General features: G+C 51.5%; 1 protein-coding gene across 1 annotated transcript in view; it reads right to left on the bottom strand.

The window, feature by feature from the left end:
* TTC28 (tetratricopeptide repeat domain 28) overlaps positions 1 to 22,692 on the bottom strand; it is a 330,631-nt gene that overhangs the window by 10,584 nt on the left and 297,355 nt on the right. Inside the window, exons 14-20 of the mRNA XM_036760398.1 lie at positions 15,190 to 15,369; positions 10,986 to 11,706; positions 7,693 to 7,817; positions 6,196 to 6,427; positions 4,436 to 4,512; positions 2,486 to 2,509; positions 1,107 to 1,236 (exon numbers count right to left, since the gene is read on the bottom strand). Of these exons, the coding sequence (XP_036616293.1) occupies positions 1,107 to 1,236; positions 2,486 to 2,509; positions 4,436 to 4,512; positions 6,196 to 6,427; positions 7,693 to 7,817; positions 10,986 to 11,706; positions 15,190 to 15,369 (1,489 nt within the window). The remainder of the gene's footprint in view (positions 1 to 1,106; positions 1,237 to 2,485; positions 2,510 to 4,435; positions 4,513 to 6,195; positions 6,428 to 7,692; positions 7,818 to 10,985; positions 11,707 to 15,189; positions 15,370 to 22,692) is intronic.

The raw sequence follows: 22,692 nt of genomic DNA, 5'->3' as shown, positions 1-22,692 counted from the left end.
AAGAGGAATCTGTGAAATACCTGTAGCACCTCTCTCAGAGGGCTGCCATGGCCCCCAAATGGAACAATGCATGTAACCTGTTTTGCAAATTCTATTTGTTTACTGTCAGTTATAATAACATTTGTCATTATCTTTATCGGTCTTTAGACAGTCCTCAGAAATCAGGCCTACATCCTCAGTCTGCTTACAAAGGCAAAGGTGAAGAAAGGAAAAAGGGGGTTACCTTTTATTTAGGAGGCCCAAGAAATTCTGGTGTGGGGACTATGTATATCTCAGCAAATCCTGGCTTATAGGAATGGAGAACTTGTTGTAAGTGTTTCGTTTTCTTAAAAGGGGGAAAGTTTTGTCCATTCAGTTGAAAGGCCCAGATTCTTGAAGTACGTGGCCATGAGGTGGCCCGTCAGGCTCGGGGTGGGGAGGGGGCCCACCTCCACAGTACCAGCAGGCAAGCCTGCACAGGGACTTCCCCAGGGGGAGCAGCTGCTCTTGGCTCAGCCTTTCCTCATGAGTTAACAGGAAAACAAGAGAAGAAACAAGTCTTTGGCACTAACTGGGAAGTTTATCTGCTTATCTGCTTCCAGCATCACTGCTGACCTGGGGGGATTCACCATCTAGGCCAAGGGGGCTACGCTGGGCTTCTACCACACCAAAATCCAACAAATGTTTCTGAAAGAATGAGTGAAAATAAGGAATTTGACTGAGGCGAAATCAGGGGCTTATGGTAAGTTTTGCTGAAGCCTCAGAATCACCAGGATGGGGATTTTAAAACAAAGTATCAATAACCCAAGATAATGTTGAAAAGAAATGTGGTTCAGTTGTTTTCTGGTCGTGTCCAACTCTCCGTGTCCCCACTCGGGGCTTTCTTGGCAGATGTACTGGAGTGGTTTGCCATTTCTTTCTCAAGCTCATTTTACAGATGAGCAAAATAAGGCAGGCAGGGTTAAATGACTTGCCCAGGGTCACACAGCTAGGAAGTGTCTGAGGTTGGATTTGAACTCAGGAAGTGCCCAGCGTTCTGCGACATCAAGCATCTCTCAGTGAAGGAAGGAGAGGAAGAAGCTGGAAACTGGGGAATGAATCAGCCAAAGAAGGAAACGTTTTCTTACCTAGGGCTGCCAGGAACTCGTGACAGCCCGGGAGTCGCCAGAGCTGGACGCTGATGGAGACTTGGATCGGAGCCGAGGCAAAGTCCTGTTCCTTCTCTCCGGCTTGGAGCTGGACCAAGACCTGGTGGAGCTGAGAGAGGGGAGTGATGTGAGCAGTGGCCAGGCCTCCACAGGCTCCTCCCCGGCCCAGCCTAGCCCAGCCCAGCCCTCAGTTCATCTGTAGCCCTGCTACCATTTTCATCACAATGAGACTGGCCATGCTGGGCATGGGGGTGGTAGCTCTAAAAAGTCTTTCCAAAGACAGAGCCCCCGGGGGTGGAAGATGGGAGCTTGAGGCCCTCCACCGATGGGCTCCAAAGCAATGGAGTCTACTACTGACAGGGAGCTCTTGTGGTTTTCTCATGTCTTCTCCATTGACACCCTGGAAGGATGGACTTATGACCACCCCCTGCTGGGGCAGGTGAGAGGAAGTGACAACTCTGAGGCTGACTGGGGCAGAGGTGTAAGAGCTGAGGCTGGCCCCCCAACTTCTGGGAGGAAGCCGGGCCTCTGCCCCATGCTCACCCCCTCTGGTGGACAGTGAGGATTCAGAGAACCGTGGCAGGACAGACAATGGCTGGTCCCTAGCTGAACCCTGACGTTGCAGTGTCCAGGCGGAAGAAATGCCAAAGCCCCCAAGCCTGGGCAAGGCTGTGTGCATGGTCATCTACCTCACTATCGTGAGAAAGTGTTCTCCACACTAGGACCTCAGGAGGAGCCCTAAGCAGGAGCCAGTGAAGGCCAGGATGGTCATGTGAAAACAAGCAAGTTTTCTGGAAGAGTTTAGGTTTCCTGGTTTCAGTCTCAGACCCCTAGAACTGAGGGGAATAGGTAGGAGTGGGCAGCTCTTATTTCTAAAATCCCAGAATGGACCAAAGGCTCGAGTTCCCTCAGGATCTGCATGGAGCTTAGCAATCAAACCAAAGACAGACTAAGGAGGAAAGAGGAGGCACAGACAGTGAAAGGAGAAGGGGGCCTGTGCAGTGAGAGGCCTTGGGGATGCAGCCTCGGCCACACGGGGGCTGGGATTCCTCATCAGCCTGCAGGACCCAGCACCTCTCTACACAGGGACTCCTGACATCCTGGGTGCTGGTGTCCGCTGGCCACCCTTCCTCAGAGCCGTGTCTGCTGCCAATGCCAGGGTGAGATCAGTGAAAACCAAGAGAGTGTTTCTTTCTCCTCCCAGTTCATGGGCCCTGGGGTCTGTGGAGCCCATCTTAAGAAGGTACTCTCTACAGACTAATGAGTCTCTCAGCAAATGCCTCCCGGAGGTCACATTGGGGATGGAGGGGTTTTTTGGGCTCACCTGGATCACGGCTGCTACTTAGAGGGGTACTCACCATTCCAACCATATTTTTAACAGCCTTCAGCCAGCAGATTATAAGAAAAGGAAAGAGAAAGAAAGAGAGAGAGAGAGAAAGAGAGAGAGAAGGTAGTTTAGACTCAAGCATAGCTTGTTGCGCCCATGAACAGCCCACTGCCATTAGCAAGCTCCACATTGGGCCTACAGACCAGCAGCCACATCATAGCGTGTGCAGGGGGAACAGTCAGGGAAGGGAGACAGAGGCAGGAGGGACAAAATGGGGACGGGACGGGAGCAGCCAAACCGGGAAGCTTCCCCTCTTGTGGATAGTCTAAGGGCCCCACCTTGCTGTGACCCAGGCCAGCTGCCACCCACCCACTGTCCTCCAGAGAGTTCTGTCTGGGGTCAAAGGGAAACCCAGAATGCTCTGGGACCCAGGGGAAGATCGGGGCTATTTTCATGCTGATTTGAAAACAGTGTAGCTCTGTATAATGATGACTCTAGAGACACCGTGGACACGTCATCTAGCTGGCTCTGGAACTCCAGAAGAGGCTCGGGCAGGCTGGCCCCATAGACCTTGGGTCACCTTAGGTTCTTCTCTGGGACCCAGTTTCCAGACCTTCCCCTGGTCCAGACTCCTTCCACTGCCCCCCTTATCTCCTGGTTGCTGTTAGGAAAGCTGATGCCATGCGCCAGTCAAAATGTGTAAAGGAACACAATTTCAGAAGGCATCTCCGAAGATGCAGAGAAAGTCCCTGAGCTGGGCTGTGTGGCCATGGCGAGCCCTCTAAGAGGTGACTCCTGGATGAAATACGGAGGCAGGACTGAGAAGAGAGGCCTGCTCAGTGTGGACAAAGGGACGGCTGCAGGGACTGGGGTCCTGTGGGGGTTGTGTTTGTAGCTTTGTTTGTTTTTAATCAGAGATCACCAGGGAAAACTCCTTTAGACACTGCCTTGCTTGTGACTGTCAACGTCCTATGGCCTTTGTTGACTAAGGGCCTGAACTTTCCCTCTCCTCAGCCTGCCCGGTACACCTCTGTGTGTGGGTATGAGTGTGAGTGTGTGTATGTATGTGTGAGTATGAGTGTGTATGTGACTGTAAATGTGTGTGTGTGAGCATGAGTATGTATGGCAGATTGTGTGAGTCTGAGTGTATGAGTAGGAGTGTGTATGTGTGTGGGTGTGGGTGTGAGTGGATGCTGGGCCGCCAGGAAGGACCCATTCCCGGAACGTTCTTCCCGGGGCCAGGCCCCCTACGCCTCTTACTCCAGATGCTCCCACAAGAACGCAGCACATTATTACTCTTAGCTGCAAAGGAGTGAGACCACGGAGTGAGACAAGGTCAAGGCTGAGGGATCTTCCAGGAGGGGAGAACTTCTGATTGGGAAAACTTTTCTTCCCCCCTTTTTTGATCACAAACCAAGTTCTTCTTTATCAGGTGCAGATGCCCAAGACTTGGGCGTGATTACAAATCTGCCGTCAGATTTGGGCTTCCTTAGGTACCATGGGCATGTCCTGTTAGACTCTAGGCTCCCTGAAGACAGGGCATTGGCTTGGCCTTTGCCATAGTGGACTTTGCAGGAGGACCCCTGAGAGCCCAGCTGTGGGCTTGTTTGTCCTAGTAAGCTAGTCCTAATCCTTGCTTAAGGATTCTGTGGTGGATGAGGCAGGGCAGAAAGGAAGGGTAAATAAAGTCAGGGAAGGAGGGGAGAAGCCTCACCCCCCGCCAGGGTGACTTCTCTGCCTTTAGAAGAAATTCGGGTTTTCACTAAGAAGGATGTGATCTGGTAGGAACACCCCTCCCCCTGCCCCCCACTCCCACCCTCGTTTGGAGGGGCTGCTGCCTGCCAGAGTTCCTGCCTGGTTGGCCTTCCTTCCCTTCCAGGGCACACCCGAGCTTTTACAGAGGCTGTGTTCAGGGTGACACAAGTCCTGTTTCTTTCAGCCCAACCCTCTTGTCTCCCAGCTGCCTGAGCTCCCTGCTTACCCGGCTGATGAGTTGTTCTCCAGCTTCCGAGGTAGTGATGAGTTTACATAGCGCCTGGAGGGCAGGGGACGGCAAACCTGAAATGATCAGACAATGAACCATTTTAGGGCCACCTTGGGTGACACATGAAGCCTGGAAGGATGCTCCCAGGGCCTGGGCAGCTCCCCAGGGTCCCTGTTTCCCTCAGCAAAGGAGTCCCGATGGGTGTAAGTTGACTTTTCCATCATTGGAAAATGGGTGCATTGCACACTCGGTGGTGTTTGAACTAACTGTAGTGGGGGTCACAAGAAGGGGAAGGCTGCTCACCACCTCTGGCTGCCTGTCCCCCAGCCAGGTGCCAAAGCATCTGTGGCCAATTCAGGCCTCAGCACTCTTTCTCAAGGCCCTTGATGCTTACTGACAAGGCTCCACCAATATTCTTGGGATGTATGCAGACTTCACCACACTGGGAGTGAGCTGACCTAGGGGCTGAGGCACTGACCAGGCAGCTCCTCCCTCCGGGCACCTGGCTAGGCACTCAGGGACACACAGATAAAAATGAGGCAACTGAGTCACAGGGTTAAAGCCAACCTACCCCAACTCTCATTCTGCAAATGATGCATCTGTGACTCACCCAAGGTCACAAAGGTGATCAGGGGAGAGCCCATATTCAAACTCAGGTCTTTTGACACCAAATTCTTTGCTCTTCCCTCTGCACCTAATAGTCCTTCCCCTCGAGGGCTTACCTTCTATTGGAGGGACAAGGAAGGGGGGGGCGGGGTCAGAAGCCAAAGGCTTTGGGGCAGTTTCAGAGAGAGAGAACTCTGGTAAGGTGGGAGAGGGAGAGAGAACCAAAGAAGGCTTCCCAGAGGAGGTGGCGCCTGAATGAGGCCTTGAAGGCAGAGGCAGCTCCCACAAGGGTGATATTGCCTCTGGGAAGCAGAGTTGGTCACTCGGTGCAGCCCGAACACAGAGCAAAGGACATGAGGGGGGAAAGGCAGGGGAGGATGGGGTTAGACAGTGCCATGGGCTGTGCCTCCCAGCCCAGGCAGTCCCCCTCCCCCATGCCTCCCCAGGGTATCAGTGTATGCCCCTGGAGAAGAGTCCTCCAAGCCCACAGGCCTCATTCAGTAAAACCCAACCAGGAACCTCTTAATCAGTGCTAAAGTGAAGCGTGCCTGCCCTCATGGAATGGGTACTTGGCCAAGTTAACACAAAAATCTATAAAGTGAACACAACATAATGGCCTGGGTGGGGGGGCGGTCAGCAAAGGCCTCTGGCAGGACCTGGAGCTAGCCATGAGCTGTGATAACAGCTCAAGATTCCCAGGCTCGAGGGGCGGCTTGTGCCAATCCATAGAGGCGCTACATGCACAGAGGGACCGGCCTTCTCTTGAGGATGATCCCTCTGGGGGCCTGAGTCTGGAGGCCGGGCTGTCCGTGAGGCAGGCACTGCCATTGTCCAGATGAGAGGAGACAAAGGCCAGACTGAGGGTGGAGGCTTCTCCATCCTGGGAGCTCCTGGATGCGGGGGCTGAGGCACGGGTCACCTTTGGGTCCCCAATGCCTTGTACCTTGTCTACACCTTACAAATGGTGGCTAAGAGCTGCCTTCTAGCCAAGGCAGTGGCCTTCTGTGGCCCAGCCTGGAGGTTCTCTGACCTTGCTGCTCCCCCCTGTACTCTGTAGGGGGTGTGGAGGGTCTCTGCTCCCTCCTGCCCCTCTGCAGTGGGGTTGGGGAGGGAAGGGTCTCAGTTCCCCCTTTCCATGGCTCCCTTCTTACCCAGGAGGGACTGGATGGTGGTGCTGCACTGCTGGAGCCTCTCGCCAGGGTCAGAAGTTGGAAAGAAGACAGCTGCGGGCAGCCCGCTGGCCGGAGGGTCCAGCCTGAAGCCGACGGCAGTGAGGAGTGCCTGCCAGCCGGGGATGCCGCCCACCTTGTTTTCCACACTCTGCTGGGATGTGTACATGGCGTTGCGCTGCCCATTCTGAATGCGCTGCAGAGACTTCTCCACCTGGGGAGGATAGAGAGGAGGGCTTGGGTTTCTGCCCACTGCCCTCCCCACCCTGAGGCCTGTCATGGCCTCTGTCACAGAGCCCCTCCTGCTGAGGGCACAACCTGGGAGGAGGTGACTGACCTTCTGACTGCAAGCAATTGGCCCTCTGGAGGGGCTGCGGTCAGGCCCCGAGGCATTCTCTCCCTGGCACACAGAACTGTCCTGTGCTTTGTCCAGGGAGGGTGGGCTCTCTGGGACTCTGAGGGCCTGACATGCTTCTGTACACTCAGTGATATCCTAACCACACTCAGCCTGAAGTCCTGGCCAGGGGACAGATGTGGGGGTGTATGCAGCCATCATTAGTTTTCTTCCTTGTTCAGAGAGGTCTGGACAAACCTGTCTGGTCCTGAGCTTAGGGTAATGGGTATAGCTGCCTCCCAAACACAGCAGGGATTCAGTGAAGCTCTGACATTACCAGGAGTGGCAGCTGGATTTGGCCAGGACGTTGGCTGACGGTACCCTCAGTGTAAACTCTGTTCTAGGGGATGTCCCCTGACCAGTCCAGCCCCACGCCAGCTTTCCTGGAGCTGCATAGGCTGCACAGGGGCATCCCTGCCCCATGCTCCCTTCCCACATGAAAAAGGTCCCCTGAAAGGCCAAGCAGATCCAGGGGGCCTTCTGAGTGCACAGTGGAGCGGGAGCTGCAGATGGTGTCTGGCCTCTGTCACTCCCTCCTGGAATGACCACAAGCAAGTAAGTGGCTTCCACTCTCAGAGTTTTTATTCCCACATCTAGAAGTCTTGGAGATTAGGGTAATAAGCACCTACTATGTGCCAGGTACAGGGACACAGAGACAAAAGCCCTCAGGGGCTCATGTTCTGCTGGGGGTGGGGTGGGGAGGGGAGATCCAGCACATACAGAGATGTGATAAGGGGCGGGGGGGCACTCCTGCCCAGTGTAGGGATGAGGGACTTTCAGGACCACTTTCCTTATATTTTGGGCTTCCTAGGAAGCCCTTCTGTAAGCCTTAAATATGAGTTCTTTCTATATGGAGAAAAGAGCTTCCTGAGGTTGGGTCTCTAGCTGCCACCTTTTTCCTTGCGGGGTTGAGATGAAAACCCTCCCTACATTCTTTCCCTGACATCTTCTATGCTCTGCCTGCTGTGAACCGGGGGATCTCCACACTATGCTTCAGCATGGGCCTAGACCCCCCATCCCACCCTTCCCAATGGCCCGGAGACTCCCTGAGGAAGGGTAGGGTCTCTGCTGAGCTGCCCTCTTACCAGATGGAGCAGCACTCGGAGGGCATCTCGGGCTCTTTCCGGATGCTGGAGAATCTCCGTCAGGGCCTGGCCAATGAGGGACGAAGGGCTGTTCAGCTTCACGTCACTGCCTATGAGCAGGAATCCTGTGGAAGATGGGGGAAGAGCCCTGTGAGTTCCCTTGGTCAGCTCAGAAACACCTGTCCCTAAGGCTCCTGCCATGAGCTTGATGGGTGGGCAGGAACTTCTCGAGTCTCTCCCCTACCATTACCTGGTCATCCGCATTTGCCTAACACATCAGACAGGGCTAAATGTGTCTTTGCTCTTTGAGGAAATGAAACATGACATTTCAGGAAGGGAGGCACTACCGAGGAGGGTGGGAGGACTCAGGGCCGAGGACCCCGGAGACCCTCTCAGCCCCTCACGTGCACCGTGAGCAATACCTCTCTGACCAGCCCTAGGTGCCATTCCCTAGGGTTTGCAAACTGCAAGAGAGGCTTTTCATCCAGACCCCTCATCCTTGGAGTGACCCTCTCCATCACAGTGCACGCTGAGCTTTTCTATCCCCTTTCCAGACTGAAGTTGTCTCATTTTGGGGAGTGGGGAGGGTGGAATATGCTTCCTGTCCCCTTGATTGTCTGAGCTAACCTTCCATGGACTCTCATGAGAGATCCTGTGGGCACAATGATCAGAGGGCACAGAATATTTGGCTGGCTTTGCCCAGGAATCATGGAATCAGCTGAGTCATGGCTCAGTTTGGTCTGGTTGATTTTCCATGTTTCTCAGTGACACCTAGCAGAATTGGATTTTTGGTCACGGCGGCACACTGGGTGAGGGAAATGAAGGAGCAGCTGTGGCTGGCGAGGGGGCACAGGTGAGTGGGAAGAGCCCAGAAGCAGGTGTCGGGAGACCTTACCTCTGATGCTCCCCTGCCACCATGTGACTAACTCTGACTCCCTCACTCGCTTCTCCAAACTTTGTCTTCCTCATAGTTGTCCTCGAGAACCTCCAACATCCCTCCCTGCTCCCAAACACTATGGTTCTAGAAGTCTGTGACTCCCAGGTTCCGCTTTTCTGGGTTGTGGTTAATGCAGGGTTCTAGAATCCTGCACAAAGACCTTGGATGTCTCTTCCCAGAATGCATGAAGCATGGGCATGGGAAGCATTGGCACTAAGCCTTCTGGCTTTCTGCCCATGTCCAGAACGGTCAGGCTGTCAGAGGCATCTTTCACAGCACCCAAGGATTTTTGCTTTTGTATTTCTAGCTCCAAGTATGACAAGGATGGTCCAAAGCCACCACTTGGCAGCAGGACCAAGAGGGCACAATTTCTGAACCTTGCCTGGAGCCCACAAGGGCCTTGGCCTAGACCGAGGTGGGGAACCTGCAGCCTCGAGGCCCTTGAAAGGCCACACTTGAGGATCTAGAGGGCTACATATGGCCTCAAGGCCTGTAGGTTCCCCACCCCTGGCCTAGACCTTGCTGAAAAGGATGATGAATAACCAATCAACAAATTAAGGTCATATAGTGGGGGCCTGCCAGCGTAAAGAGGGCCCCTTGCCCAGCTGGAGAAAAAGTGGCTGGGGGTGGCGGCCCTGGAGGATCAGAGGCTGCCCAGGTAGAATATGTCGTCATGACGGAGGTCCCTCCGCTGGGTGTGCGACTGTGTGTGGGGCACATCCTACTGTCTACAGCATGCTACAAGCACCAGCTTTGATCTTGGGTGCCATGTTTAAAGGTGTGGCAGTGGAGGCTAGATTCTGGCCTGAGACTCAGAACCCCTGGGTTCAAGGGCTAACTTTGCCTTTTACTAGCCCCATAACCTGCATCTAACCTTTTAAAGTTTTTTTGCATTTAACCTTAATGGGCTTCAGTTTCCTCACAGGTAAAAGGGAGACAACAAAACTCAGGCTAACTACATTTCAGGCTGTCAGGAGGAAAATGCTTCTAGAAGGACAAACTTCTTACAGACACTGCCTAGCTGAGTGATCCTGGGCAAGTCACTTAAGCTCTGTCTGCCTCAGTTTCCTCATCTGTAAAATGGGGCACATGATAGCGCCTTCCTCCCAGGGCTGTTATGAGGATCAAATGTGTAAAGCGCTTTGAAAACCTTAAAGTGCTACAGACATGCCAGTGATTGTTATCATCACTATAACCGCCCTCACTGTTGCTGCTGCAACATTTACACTGTTCTGAATGTGGAGACGGCACAGTGACAAAGCCACTCACAATGGGACCGTGACTCACACAGATGCCCAGGGATACTTCCCACCCGACCTGTCTTGGGTTGGTTCCATTTCCAAAGCATGAGGGCTGAGTCTAAGACTGGAATCTCCCTGGGATGGAGACAGACTTAGGTCCACAGCACAGTAACCTCCATCAGTAGGACAAGTATAACTTCAGGGCCCACGGAACAGACCCAAGGTCCTCCCTGACTCCTTCCTGCCGGTGGAGGCTGTCTGGGTCACTCCCACCCCCCACGCCATTGTCTAATGCCATCTGGGCCTTTGGCAGTGCATCCAAATCTTTGGTTCCCCCGTGTTCCTGGAGCAGCTTTCTGCCCAGGTGAGCTCTACCTTGAAAGGCCCCCACTCTGTGCTGTGGCAAACCCTTGTCCTTATCTCATGTACACAGGCTCCCAGGAGGTGAGTCAGGTACAGGGGAGAGAGCAGGAGGCATGGGTGGGGACAGCACTGAGGCATCTGTGTGCCTGGAAGGGCTTTCTTCCCACTCTGAGTTTCTCTGGCTCTGTGAGTCAGAAGATCTGCCTTTAGGTCCTGGCTCAGATACTCTCTAGAGCTGAGACCTTGGAAAAGTCACAGCTTCTCTGACCTTCAGTGCCTTCACAGACAGAACAGGGTGCATCCTTACAAGGCGACTGTCTCCGGGGAGCCCACATTTGTGAAGCACTTTGTAGCTGAAAAAGCCCCATACAAAGGGTTTGTCAATAGACTTAGTTTAATGATGCTAAGAACCATGGGATTTTCTGGGGCCCTGGCTGTCACAATGGCTGAGGGAGCACATGGTCAGTCCTTGTCACAATGCCATGAGGCAAGGCTATGAAATCTCACACCTTCTCACCAGGCAGAAATCTGGTCATTAGCTTCAAATCTAAAATTTGTTTCTGCCGTGAATAAACTCTTGAAGAAATCCTGGCTGCTCCAAAACCACATCATCCCCTCTGCCCTCCCCATTTGGGCCTTTTCCCTACTCCACAACCAGACCCCACCCAGAAGCCCAGGAGGCTCAAGGCTGGTGGAGGCCACCTCAGGCCATCCCGATGCCCTGCCGGTCTCTGGGACCCTGTTCCTCCTACCTGCCCAGTTGGATGGGTGAGAGAATTGCTTGCTGCTCTGTACCCCCTTCATGGCCTCACCCAGGGCCGCACTGGCTCTCAGCCCATTCAGCAGGGAGGAGTAGAAAGCGTGGATCAGCATCTTAGAAGCGGCCACCGGCACCGGCCACAGGGACACCAGGACACACTGAGCCCCTGCAGCCAGGAAGGCTCGGGTCAGGCCGATGACCCCGTCGGCTGTGACTCTGCTGCTGGTTTCCTGATAGGAGCCCAGAACCACGAGCTTCCCTGGAAGCCGCAGGTCCAAGATGTCGGCGGCCGTGAGCAGGAACTCCTGCAGGGGCGGGCAGTCTGAGATGCTCTCAGCATCGCTGGCATCCTCCTGCATGCGCAGGGACTCTGGAATTGTGTATGGGTTCCCGAAGGAGCTCCGGCTGCCCCCGGGGGTGCTGTCAGCATTGGGGGTGAGGACAAGGGCAGACAGTTTCCAGGAGATGTGGGTGGCAAAGTGAACACACTCAGCCTGGGTCAGTGCGCTCATGACTCTCTCCTTAGTGGCTACTTGGCCCACCAGAGGCTGGCAGCCAAGCAGCTCGGACACCATGTAAGCTTCCTCTTCTGCTGAAGGTACTGGACCCCACAGCCATCTGTCCATGACTGCTGAAGGGAGCTTGGGATTCCCAATGACTGCTGCCATCGACGTGGAGCTGGAGTAAGCGGGCACGTTCTTCCGCAGATGAGACTAGGACAAGAAAGAAACCGAGGTTGTGTCTCTGTCGAATGAGCCTGGTTCTGATCTCCCTCTGCCTGGCTTCTCTCCTTCCCAAGCCATCCTCCATACACTAAAATCACCTGCCTGAGGCTGAGATGACTCTGCGGAAAAGTCTTCTGGTCTCTGTTCCCTGGTTGAAACACTCCACAGTGGGGCTCCCACCTGTCTTTCCAGATTCAACTATTCCATTTCATGAGCTGCCCATTCCAGGGTTCCCAAACTCAACACTTCCTCTTGTGTGGGTGTCTCTCTTCTGCCTAAGCTCTCTCCCACATCTGGGACCCTTCCTTCTTCCCTCCCTTCCTTCCTCCTTTTTTTCTCCCTCCTTCCCCTCCTTCCTTTCCTCCTTCTCCCTCCCTCCCTTCCTTCCTTCCCTCCTTTCTCCCTTGCTTCCTTCCCTCCCTCTCTCTCTTCCTTCCTCCCCTCCTTCCCTCCCTCTCTCTCTTCCTTCCTCCCCTCCTTCCTTCCCTCCCTCTCCCTCTCTTTCTTCCTTTCTCCCCTCCTTTCTTTTTTCCTCCCTCCCTCTCTCCTTCCTCCCCCCTTCCTTCCCTCCTTCCTGACTTCAGTAATATCTGGTACAAGACACCCAGCTTGGCCATCTTTTCCAAACTGCTGTTTAAGTTGGCATATCTGCTTTTCATGACTATGGAAATCATCATGATTGACATGAGTGGTAACATTGCCGTTTACTGCATTTTATTAATAAGACAGGAGGAAGAAAGCACAACCGTGAGACAGAAACATCAAAGGTGGCTGGCTATCATTTGAGACAGAGCTACCAAAAGTGAAACTGACTGGATGTGGAGTCAGGAAGATCTGTGTTCAGAACCTACCTCAGACACTTATTAATTGTGTGACCCCCACCCCTAACAAATTACCTCCCCTCCCTGGGTCTCAACTTTCTCAACTGTCAAATGAGGGGCTGCCCAGGGGCCCCCAAAGTCCCTCCTCCCTCCAGGATCCTACGAAAGGGGCCTGCAGAAGCACCCGCCTTGCTGGGCTGTTTTCAGGCTTAAAGGAGATGATGCATACAAAGTACTCTGGGAACCCAAAGGTGCCACACTGATGTCCTGTCCGTTGTCTCTACAATTGTGCAGATGTGACTCACTCAGCATCATAAAAGCAATAGGTAAAAATGACATTCCCTCCAAGAACTGGTGACCTAAAATGGGCCGTATTTACATATATCTAAAGATTGTGCTCAAAAATATGAGTCCACGGTGGGTTGTCCAGCATAGGCCTCAGCAGCCAGTGGAACCTTAGCTTCCCTGACTGCCTCTACCACTGCACAGGCCCCGACTGTCCACAGGATGGGAGGTGGCTGAATCATTTCTGAGAACACATTGGTAGCTCCAGGACGGCTTGTCGGACAGGACTTGGGATTTCTGTGGGTCACTCTACAAGCAGTTTTGATAGGGACAGGTGGGGCCAAGGAGAGAGGGCCGTGTAGGCAGGCCTGTGGTCAGCTATAAAGGCAGATGGGTTTTGGGCAATGATGGAGGGGATTCAGTTCTAAGAGGAAGATCAGGGTGGAGTCAAATGTGAACAGGCAGGCAGCCAGTGTTCGGTGTGAGTAAGGGCCAGAGCCCAGATCCATGGGAAGGCAGGCCATTTTGCCCTCCCTGCTCTCCCAGGCTCAGTCTTTCCCCTCTTTGATCTGAGACGCTGATTGAGGGTAATATCAATTAAGTTGGGTGTCTCTGATTGAGTCTTATTAGGTGCTAAGCCCCAGGCCCAAACTCCTATCCATTAGGTGCTAAGCCTATGTGGGTGTGAAGCCCTCAGGGTCCTAAGGGGAGTTGCTAAGACCAGAGCCAATAGTAGAAGCCTAAGTTCTGGTCGCTCAGGTGATGTTTGATGACAGCTAAAGAGTGCATAAAAAGAGAGAACAGAGCTATTTGCTTAGGGTTCTCACTCTTGGCCATGTGCTGATGTGGAGGCTCTGGGAAGCTGTAGTTAAGACCCCCCCAGCTTGTAAACCCAGATGTTCGGCTTTTGTTAAACCCTGGTAACTCTGCATTGCAATTTGAATCAGACAAGGTCTGTCCTTTGATGTTTATAATCTGTTTGTATTTGCTCTGAAGCTCAGGGTGCTGGCTTTTCCCCTGAGCTGAGTGAATGATATTTGTATGTTGGATTAAAGTAAGATTGTTAACCCCTGTAACCAGAATGGACTTTGTTTTCTTTGAATGACTCAGCTTACCTCATTGAGCTTCCCTGGACACTAGGGCTTGCTCTTCCGGGGCAGGAAGCCCAGCAACCATGCCAGGAATCAGAGAACTTCCTGTGTGATGAGTCATGGGGCTGGCTGAGGGGAGGTGTGTTAACCTGGTCTACGCTAGGGGGAGGGGCCAAGTCAAGAACCAATCGGCCCTGGTCGTTCAGGCGGCACTTGATGATGTCAAAAACTCTATAAGAGGGGAGAGGACAGCTTGAAGATCCTCTCTTCCTTTTCCGGTTGGAGCCAGAGACGCCTACAGCCGAAGCTGAGCTGCCGGTAGCAGAGCTGACTAGAGGCTAGTGGGTAATCTTCTTACCGTAGAGGGGAAGCATGTATACGATTTTGCCTTATACTATCTCACTTCTCTGTGGCCTCCTGGTTACCCTTGTGAGGCGGACTTATTGGGCCTGGAAGCTTTTGATGAAAATATCAAAATGGGGACGCTAGTTTGTGGGCTTGTTACTGTGGAGTAATCTGCCTTCTGCCTAGAGAATTCCTTATATCCTGCGGATCCGGACCTTTTAGGCACATATGAGATTCTCTTTGAAATCATAAATTCTGCCTTCCTAATATAACCCCTTAACATTGCTTTCCTTAGTAAAGCAGATCAAAAGAACCTGGGCTTGCAGCACTCCTGTTTTTGGGCTTGTGTTCATTTTTCACCCCCAGAGCAGCTGCTAGCCGAATTGTTGCAACATTGAGACCTTAGGGTCTGCTCCTTGGAAGCTGATTGTTGCTCCTCCTTTCATTTTAGGCCCTGGTCTGTTCTCTGCAATCACATTGGTTGCCACAAAAATAAGCATGACGCCTCTATGTACAAGAGGCATCCAACAGACGTGGACAGGCTCCCGAGAAGGTTCTGAGCACATTGTTTGTGGAATCTAAAAACCAGCTGGATTTCTGTGGATAAAAACGGAGCAATTGCTTCCCTGGGGTTTTCAGTCCAGCCTGAAACCTCTGGGTCCTGTGGGATGATGCCAGTCGGAGGCCAGCAATCCCTAGAAATGACCACCAAGGAGCCCTCAAAGGTCAGAAGAAGAGGGACCAGGGAGGCTTGAACTGAAGGAGCTGTGAGGAGTCCTGCGGTCCATCCTCTGGCCTCCAGGCAGGTCCACACTTAAAGCAGACCAGGAAGGTGGTAGCATCTTATCTACTGATAACTCAGCTCTGTCCAGTTCCTAGGAGCACAAGGGAGCAGGCCAAAGTGCCTGGCAGAAGGTGCTGAGGCCTACCTTGGAGGTGGGGCTCAGGGCCCGGATGGAGGGCACTGCGATGAGGGTGAAACGCTCGTACAGATACTCGTTGGAGGCGCTCCCTTTCAGGAGGGCAAATGGAATAAGGTATAGCTCTCCTTCCAGCACCAGGACCAGCTGTCGATGGCGCCCCACAGGCCCACTGGAGTGCATCAGGCCCTAGGGAGGAGAAGACAGGCACGGGACTGAATCAGGTGCTCCCACAGATGCACATTATATCTCTGCCCGGAAGCTTTCAAATGGCCACACACATCTGGACTAAAACAAATCTATTAGTGAATGACCAGAACCAGGAGAGTGATCCATGGATCAGCACTGGCCCAGACAGACATGTGCAAAAAGCGGTCTATGAGGATGGGGTTTGGGCTTAGTATGTTCTGCTCGGGGGATGAGAGACTGAAAACACTCGTTTAGCCAGTGCCTGATACCGAGCTGGGGCCAAAGCACTACCACAAAAGTCCTAACAGGGTACGGGGCACGGGGCACAGGGCACAGGTAGAGCAGTCTTGGGGTAGACAAAGAAATTGTACTTTTACGAGATAGGAACTGAAAAAGACCTGAAGGTCATAGTGGGCACACAGTTTGCCTCCCCCTGTGCTCTGTGCAGAATTTAGACTTGGGGGACCATGAGGCAATCTTCTCCTTATGCTAAGTCCAATCTGTCCTGGGATATGAAGCCTGGCTTGGTGCTCCCCAACTCAAGAAGGCCGTGGAGAGAAGAGGAAGAATTATGAGGAAAGGCGGTGGGGACAATGATGACAAATTCTTCCAAAGAAGAGAAGGCTGCCTTGTGCGGAAGGAGGTGGGGGTGGGGAGAGAGAAGTGAAGGGCACAGACCGACTCTCTAACCTTTCATGACCTTCCCAGGTCCCTTCTAATCCTCTGAGGAATGTGTTTCTCCTCTGCTTTTGTGGTATTTTTTTAAGCGGCTGTTTAGCCCATCTCCCAGGGGTGTTATGGGACTTAATTTATTAATGTTATGTAAAGCACTCTGAGCTCTTCAGAGGAAGGTAGCTTGGAGATAAAAGTGAAGAGAAAGCTTGCGCCATTCTCACCCTGCCTGGGATACCCACTACCTTAAGTTTTCTAAAGAAGGGGAGATTTCTTTCAAAAAGCCCCGCTTACCCAGGCCCGAGAGTATTGATCGAAGAAAAGCAAGCAAGATTTGGAAAAATGGCATTCAATCCAAAAGAAGTCTCAGGACAAAAGGAGAATGAGAGCAAGGATGTGGCCACAATTCCAAGAGGCGCCAGCATCTTGGGAAGCAGCCCCCACGGGGATAGAAGGCTGAGCCAGCTGTCACTCGGGCCTCTCGGCCACAAGGAGACCAAAACACTGGCTCGCCTTCTGAAATATAGTTGGGCCAGAGGCAGATCAAGGAAAGAGATGCTCTAGTCTTCGAGGAGGCAGAGTCGGTGACCCCATGCACTTCCCTGCCTCCCCGTGGCTCTCTAGACCCCGGAGCTTCTCCAGTGGGTGCCCGCCTGCCCACCCATCACTCTGACACGCGGCTGCCTTGGGCGCCACCTGTCCCTCTGTGTGTGAAGGCGGCCGCTCTATCCTGACAGATTGGTTACAAGTGCCTGCTGGCCCCAGGCTGCTGGGTGCTCCATCTCTCCTCCCTCTGCAGAGCCCAAGGTCCCACCAGGGGACTGCTGCTTTCCAGAGCGGGGTGAAATTTGTCTCTCTCTTCCATTTGACTTCCTGCTCTGGGAATTTGGCTGAGGGCAACACCATCTTAGCTAAGTCAGAGTGACACGTGCCTGGCAGAATTTGCTGGCTCTATGGAACCCCCTACAGTTTGACTTTTTTCTCCTATTCTTTCTGCATGCAAGGGAGACATAAATAAAATTATTAGGCTAATTTGCATCTTGCATGCCTTCAAGAGCTATTTTTGAGGATGAGTTTAGAACAAATGAATTTGTTCGAAGAAAACCAGGAGGCAAAGACTTTGGCGGTAACTTTTGTGTGCCATGGCTCCCCAGCGCCATCTGCGGGGATGAATTTCTGGCCTTCAGGATGCTACAGAGACAGCATTATCCAGAAAAGATGTGTAGTGAGGGTCAAGGAACTTGAGTTCTAGGTTCAGCCAAATGTGAGCCTGGATAAAGCATTCCCTTCTTTGTAATTCCAAGATCTGTGAAAAGACAGAAGAGGACATGGGACCATATCTCTACCCCACTTCTTGCCATTTCTGCAACTTACCCTCTCTGTACCTCAGCACCTTCTATAGAGACAGGCTTGGGTGAGGTGATTCCAGCTCTAACACACATGATCTTATGATCACTCGCTCTGCTTTTCTCACAGGGATCCAATGACATGATGGATGGGGAAATGTTTTGGAAAGACCCAAGCACAGCCCAAGAGTCATGGATGAGAAGGAGGGTGAATGGGAGGATCAGCCCCAGGCCTCGGGGACAGGGTTGGGCAGCTGCAACGTGGAGAAAATGCTACTTGGTGCAGGTCCTCTTGTCGGCAGTCTCTGAATGGGAATTCTGGGCTACCTGCCATGGACAAAAACAACACCAAGGCACAAGCAGCCGCCTGAACCAGATGCTGGCTCCCGGTCTCAACCAGAGCTCCCTTGCTTCCCCAGCAGTTCTGCCCTACCCGCTCTAAGACCCAAGATCATCCTGGAACCTGTTAGCTTCATATGGGCTTATCATTTTCAGAGATAAAGTGACAAATAAGGTCACATTTAGCAAATGCATAAAGGGTGGTGAGCTAAAACTCTCCTTTCCACGGTGTCCTGAGGTCGAGATCTATTTCAGAAAAAATACTCCTGGGTAAAGTGTCATCTCTGTAAGACTTTTCCCACAAAACCTTATTACCAGCCCCAGAGTTTGAAGACACATTATTATTCGAGAGTAGTTTGTGAATCTTGTCTGATGACTAGCTCCTAGGTCACACTAAGCCACATTGAGTCAAACCTAACACACTCCAACTGGACTGGATCTGCCTGGCTCCCTTACATGAGACCACTCATCGTCCTTCATGGGCATATCCATGGCTTTTGGAAATTATCAATCAGTAGCATTTATTGAGCACTTATGTGCCAGGGAGGGAGGATATAAGGGGCAATAAGAATGATCTTTGCTCACAAGAAGCTTATAGTCCAGATGGGAAAACAAGATGACCCTGGGTGAAGAAGCTCTTAATGAACAGGAGGCTATTGCATTGCAGGACCAGGACTGGGTCAAAGGCTGAACCAGAGAACAAATACAACAAGAGAATCAAACATGGGCAGCCCTTGGACCTATGCCCAAAGTCTCATGCTAGAAAGAGACAGGACACAAGGAACAGAGGTGGAAGGAGGGGGAAAGAGTGTGACCAAAAGCAGAGAGGCCAGAGTGAGCAGTGTGTGTGTGTGGGCGGGGGGGGGGCAGACAGTAAATGGATCCAGAGTCTTATGCCTGGAAGGAGTGGGAACTCAGTCTGGACTGCTCAGACGGGGCCAGATTATGGAGGGTCATGAAGGCCAGGCAGAGGAAGACTGCCTTCCTGCTATGGGTGATGGGGAGCCATTGTAACTTTGTCAGAGGTACGCAGGATGGAAAGTTAATGGGGAGGCCAAGCAAAAGGTAGGAAGAGAAACTAGAAGGTGACTGCAGTAATCCACATCCCCTAGAAGTGGGTCATAGGAGTGGAAATGGAGACAGACAAAACTGAGAAACGTGGCAAAGGCAGAGGTGACAGGATCTGGCGCATGTTTGGTGAGAAGGGCTAAGAAGAGGAGCAATCCAAAGGACTCTAAGGCTCGGCCTGGGAGATGAAACAGCCTTCCCCCCTTTTCCTAAGCTTTTTAGAATTGAGAATGTGTGTACCACACTGGGAGTGGCTAGCTTAAAACCCTATTCAGGAGTCTACCACAGGCTAAGTCCTCCAAAACCTGCACTATTAGGATGTCTATGAAAATGGCGGTTATGATAAAGGCAGCTCTTTGACGCATACAAATATGAGGAAATGGGGGTCAACCATCCGACTGACAGCTCACGCTCAAAGGCAGGGAGAAAAGTGATTGACTAGGTTGGACTAGACGGAGCCCTTATCAATTGTCTGCTGAGCACCGCCTCCAGGAGAGAAGGAGGATCAGCTCTAATCCAATATGAACTGGGAAATGAAAAGAAAGTGACATCTCTATCCCAATGACACATCACCTGGAAGATGCTATTCAGAGTCATTTCAAGGAGACTCACCCTGAGGAGGCCATTCCCTGCTCCCCCGAAGCCTGGGCTAGCAAAGAAGCCATGGAAAGGGCCTGGCTCCTCTATGAAGTCCTAAGGACATATCCAGATTAGAGATTGATGTCAGCCCTAAAGGCCCCCGAACTGGCTCTTTTGAAGCAGGACACTGGGAAGGGAATAAGTACACCACACACCAAGAGGGCAGGACTTTCAATCATGTTCAGGAGTCCTGGGATAGACTGTCCACAGACCATCTGAGCGAGAAGGGAGGCCAGAGAAATGCTAATTTAGCTCCCTCATTCCGTCACTCTCACTAGGTCATGGGACTTGCCCAAGGTCACGCCGCTGGTCTTTGTGCCCAGGCTTCCTGGCTCCCTGCCCAGTGCTCTCTCCACTGCAGAGTGAAGACCAGCCTCTGTGATTTATCCTTTTCTGTACCACGAGGGCTTGGGAACTGTTTTTCTTCCTAGTGTATGTATAAACATCTTGGAGGAAGAAAACCCCACCCCCTGTATTTTTATAACTATGGACCCACTTTTGACCCTCAAGACTGTTCTGGGCAAAGTCAGATGACAGCATTAGCAATATCGACACCCACTGTGATGACAGTAAAAGTTACAGAGATATTACAATCACCTTTCCTCTCTGGGCCTTGGTTTATTCAAATGTAAAACGAAAGAGGCTGAATTGGAAGATCTCAAAGGGTCCTTCAGTCTCTGGCATTGTACATCCTCCATTCTAGGGTCTCTCCCATGCCTCATTTTATGTATCCCAGGCCCTCCTAGCTGCGGCATCCTTTAGTCTACGGTACCTGCTCTGGCATTCTCTGTTATTCCAGTTTTCACATACAATATTCTGTGTTAAGTTTCTCTTACTTCTGACTCTCCCAGTAGACTTCAAAACCTTTTCCAGTAAATTCCCATTTGTCTAAATGGTTGGGAGGGGGAGGAGATAAATAACTGAATATTCTGATAAACTGGGAAATGTCATATAAACCATATATATCAAACACCAAATTGCAAACAATTCTAATACAATACAATGTCATCATTGCCAGTGTCATGCTGCAGATTCAAGTGCGGCCCAAACCAGATTAAAATGGAATTGGGAAATATTTAACAAAAGAAATAAAAATCCAATGAAACACAGATAACATTACATTTTAAAGCTAAGTTGCTCTGTGGCCCGCAGGGATCCTTCTGTATGGATTAGTGGCCATCATTTCTATGTGAGTTTAACACCACAGCTCTACTGAACACAATGTAATTTTTTTTAGGTGACACAAAAGACATGGACAGAAAACCAAACCATGTTGGTGTTTGGGCTCTCTGGTCATTTGGACCTGGGTTAAACAGGTCTTTGCCTTAGGTAACCCATTTTAATAGGCAAAGCACTGCCTGCTTTGCATGACTTTGAATGGGTGGGAGAAGATGGTGTGGGACAGTGGAAAGAGAACGAAGGTTGGGTTTCATCACTGCCATTGGTGCCAAGTGGCCCTGGGCATGTCACCGAAGTGCTCGGACCCTCGCTTCCCTCTTTTAGAACAAAGTAAGTCAGATTGGATGATTTTCAAGGTCCCTTTTTGCCTCAATGCTCTGCGATTCCAAGTTGGGTGAACCTTAATAGTAAAGTTTCTCCTTGGTCTGTGTTTTGTTTTACAACATGACGAATATAGAAATAGGTTTTGCATGATTGCACATGTATCAAACTATATCAAACTATATCAAGCTGCTTACCATCTCAGGAAGGGGGGAGGCAAGGGAAGGAGGAAGAGATTTAGAACTCAAAATTTAAAAAAAGAATGTTGAAAATTGTTTTGACATACAATTGGGAAAAAATAAAAAATATTTTAAAAAAGCAAAGTTTCTCAGAAAGTAAGATTTCACAGAACCTACATTTCTCAACAAAAGCCAAGAGACAAAAACAAACCACCAACTGGAACTGACTCAAACAGGGCTTCATCATTATGATGCCAAAACGAGGGTGACAACTCAGTCCTTCAGGTTGTTTGGTCCACACAACACTAACCAAGGCTCCCCCTTATTTTCCTATGGAAATGATTCAGTGATCAGTGGTTGGGCATCCCAGGGACAGAGCTGTCCTGTGAGGTGTGGCTATACCTTCCATCCTGTCACTGAGTTCTGTCTGATGAGTCTGGTAAGTGAAATGCTTCATAGCCCAATAAGGAAGAGGAAGGTGAGCAAAAAGAAGACATTTTTTGCATTTTGGTTGACACTGAGTCATCCCAAGGGTAAGGTTGGAAATGGGCCTCTTGTTAACCATTCACCCAAGACGGGAGAGTGAAAATCACCTGCTGGGGCTGGCTCAGCTGAGAGGGCCACTCGCCTGCTCGCTCCTTTTTGGGGAAACCAGTGAACATCCTCTCAGGGTTCACCATTGCTTTTGGTGCTAGATAGATAGCCTGCATGGTATTGCTTTCATTTTTTCTCTTCCTAAGCAGTTCTAGAAATGCCTGCAGTTCTTGGATGGTGTCTGCCCTCATCTGAATATCACTAGAGAGGTCTCAATTAAAAAGAGTAGACGGCCCATTGGTGACTGAGTTCTTACCCTTGCAGCCCCCTAAGCCGTGTGCCACACGGTCCGTCGCACTCTGGGATCCAGAGTCTAATCTCTGCATGGACAAAAATGGCCCGTCTCTCTCCAAATGCTTTAATCTCTTTCAAAAAACACACAAAATTGCTATGTTCATCACTGCCCCTCTTTTAAATTCCATTTAGGAGGAGACTGGCTCATTGCCATAACTTCCCTCACTAAGAACGGATCAGAATGACGACTGTTCCCAAATACAGCAAGGCAGTCTGTGTGTCTGAGACCCAGCCCAAGGCCCCCGCCACCCGCCCCGGAGCCCTAACCATGCATCATCTGATAGAGACGAGGTCCCTGCCTAAGCCGAGGCTGTGGTCTAGATAAGACCCGAGGAGAAGCACCGAGGGTCTCTGGATACACAGGTTGGAAGCCACTCCCCCAACCTCATGGACATGTTGGCATCAGGATTCAAAGGAGTTAATGAGGTGTTAAGAACCTCTGGAGGTTAAGTGACTTGCCCAGCATCACACTGCTAATAGGTGTCTGAGGATGGATTTGAACTCAGGAAAATGCCTCTTCCTGACTCCAGGCCTGGTGCTCTATCCACTGGGCCACCTAGCAGCCCTCCCCATCACTAGAGGTACTCAGGAATCAGCTAGAAGGACACTTGTTAGGCATGGCATAGAGGGCGTTTCCTCTGGGAAGGTACTCTGACATTCTCTGACACCGAGATGGGAACATTCACATGATG

The sequence above is a fragment of the Trichosurus vulpecula genome, chromosome 1, assembly GCF_011100635.1.
Source record: "Trichosurus vulpecula isolate mTriVul1 chromosome 1, mTriVul1.pri, whole genome shotgun sequence".
Classification (NCBI taxonomy): domain Eukaryota; kingdom Metazoa; phylum Chordata; class Mammalia; order Diprotodontia; family Phalangeridae; genus Trichosurus; species Trichosurus vulpecula.
The sequence above is the reverse complement of the archived record's forward strand: the minus strand, read 5'-3'. Positions and strand labels throughout refer to the sequence as shown.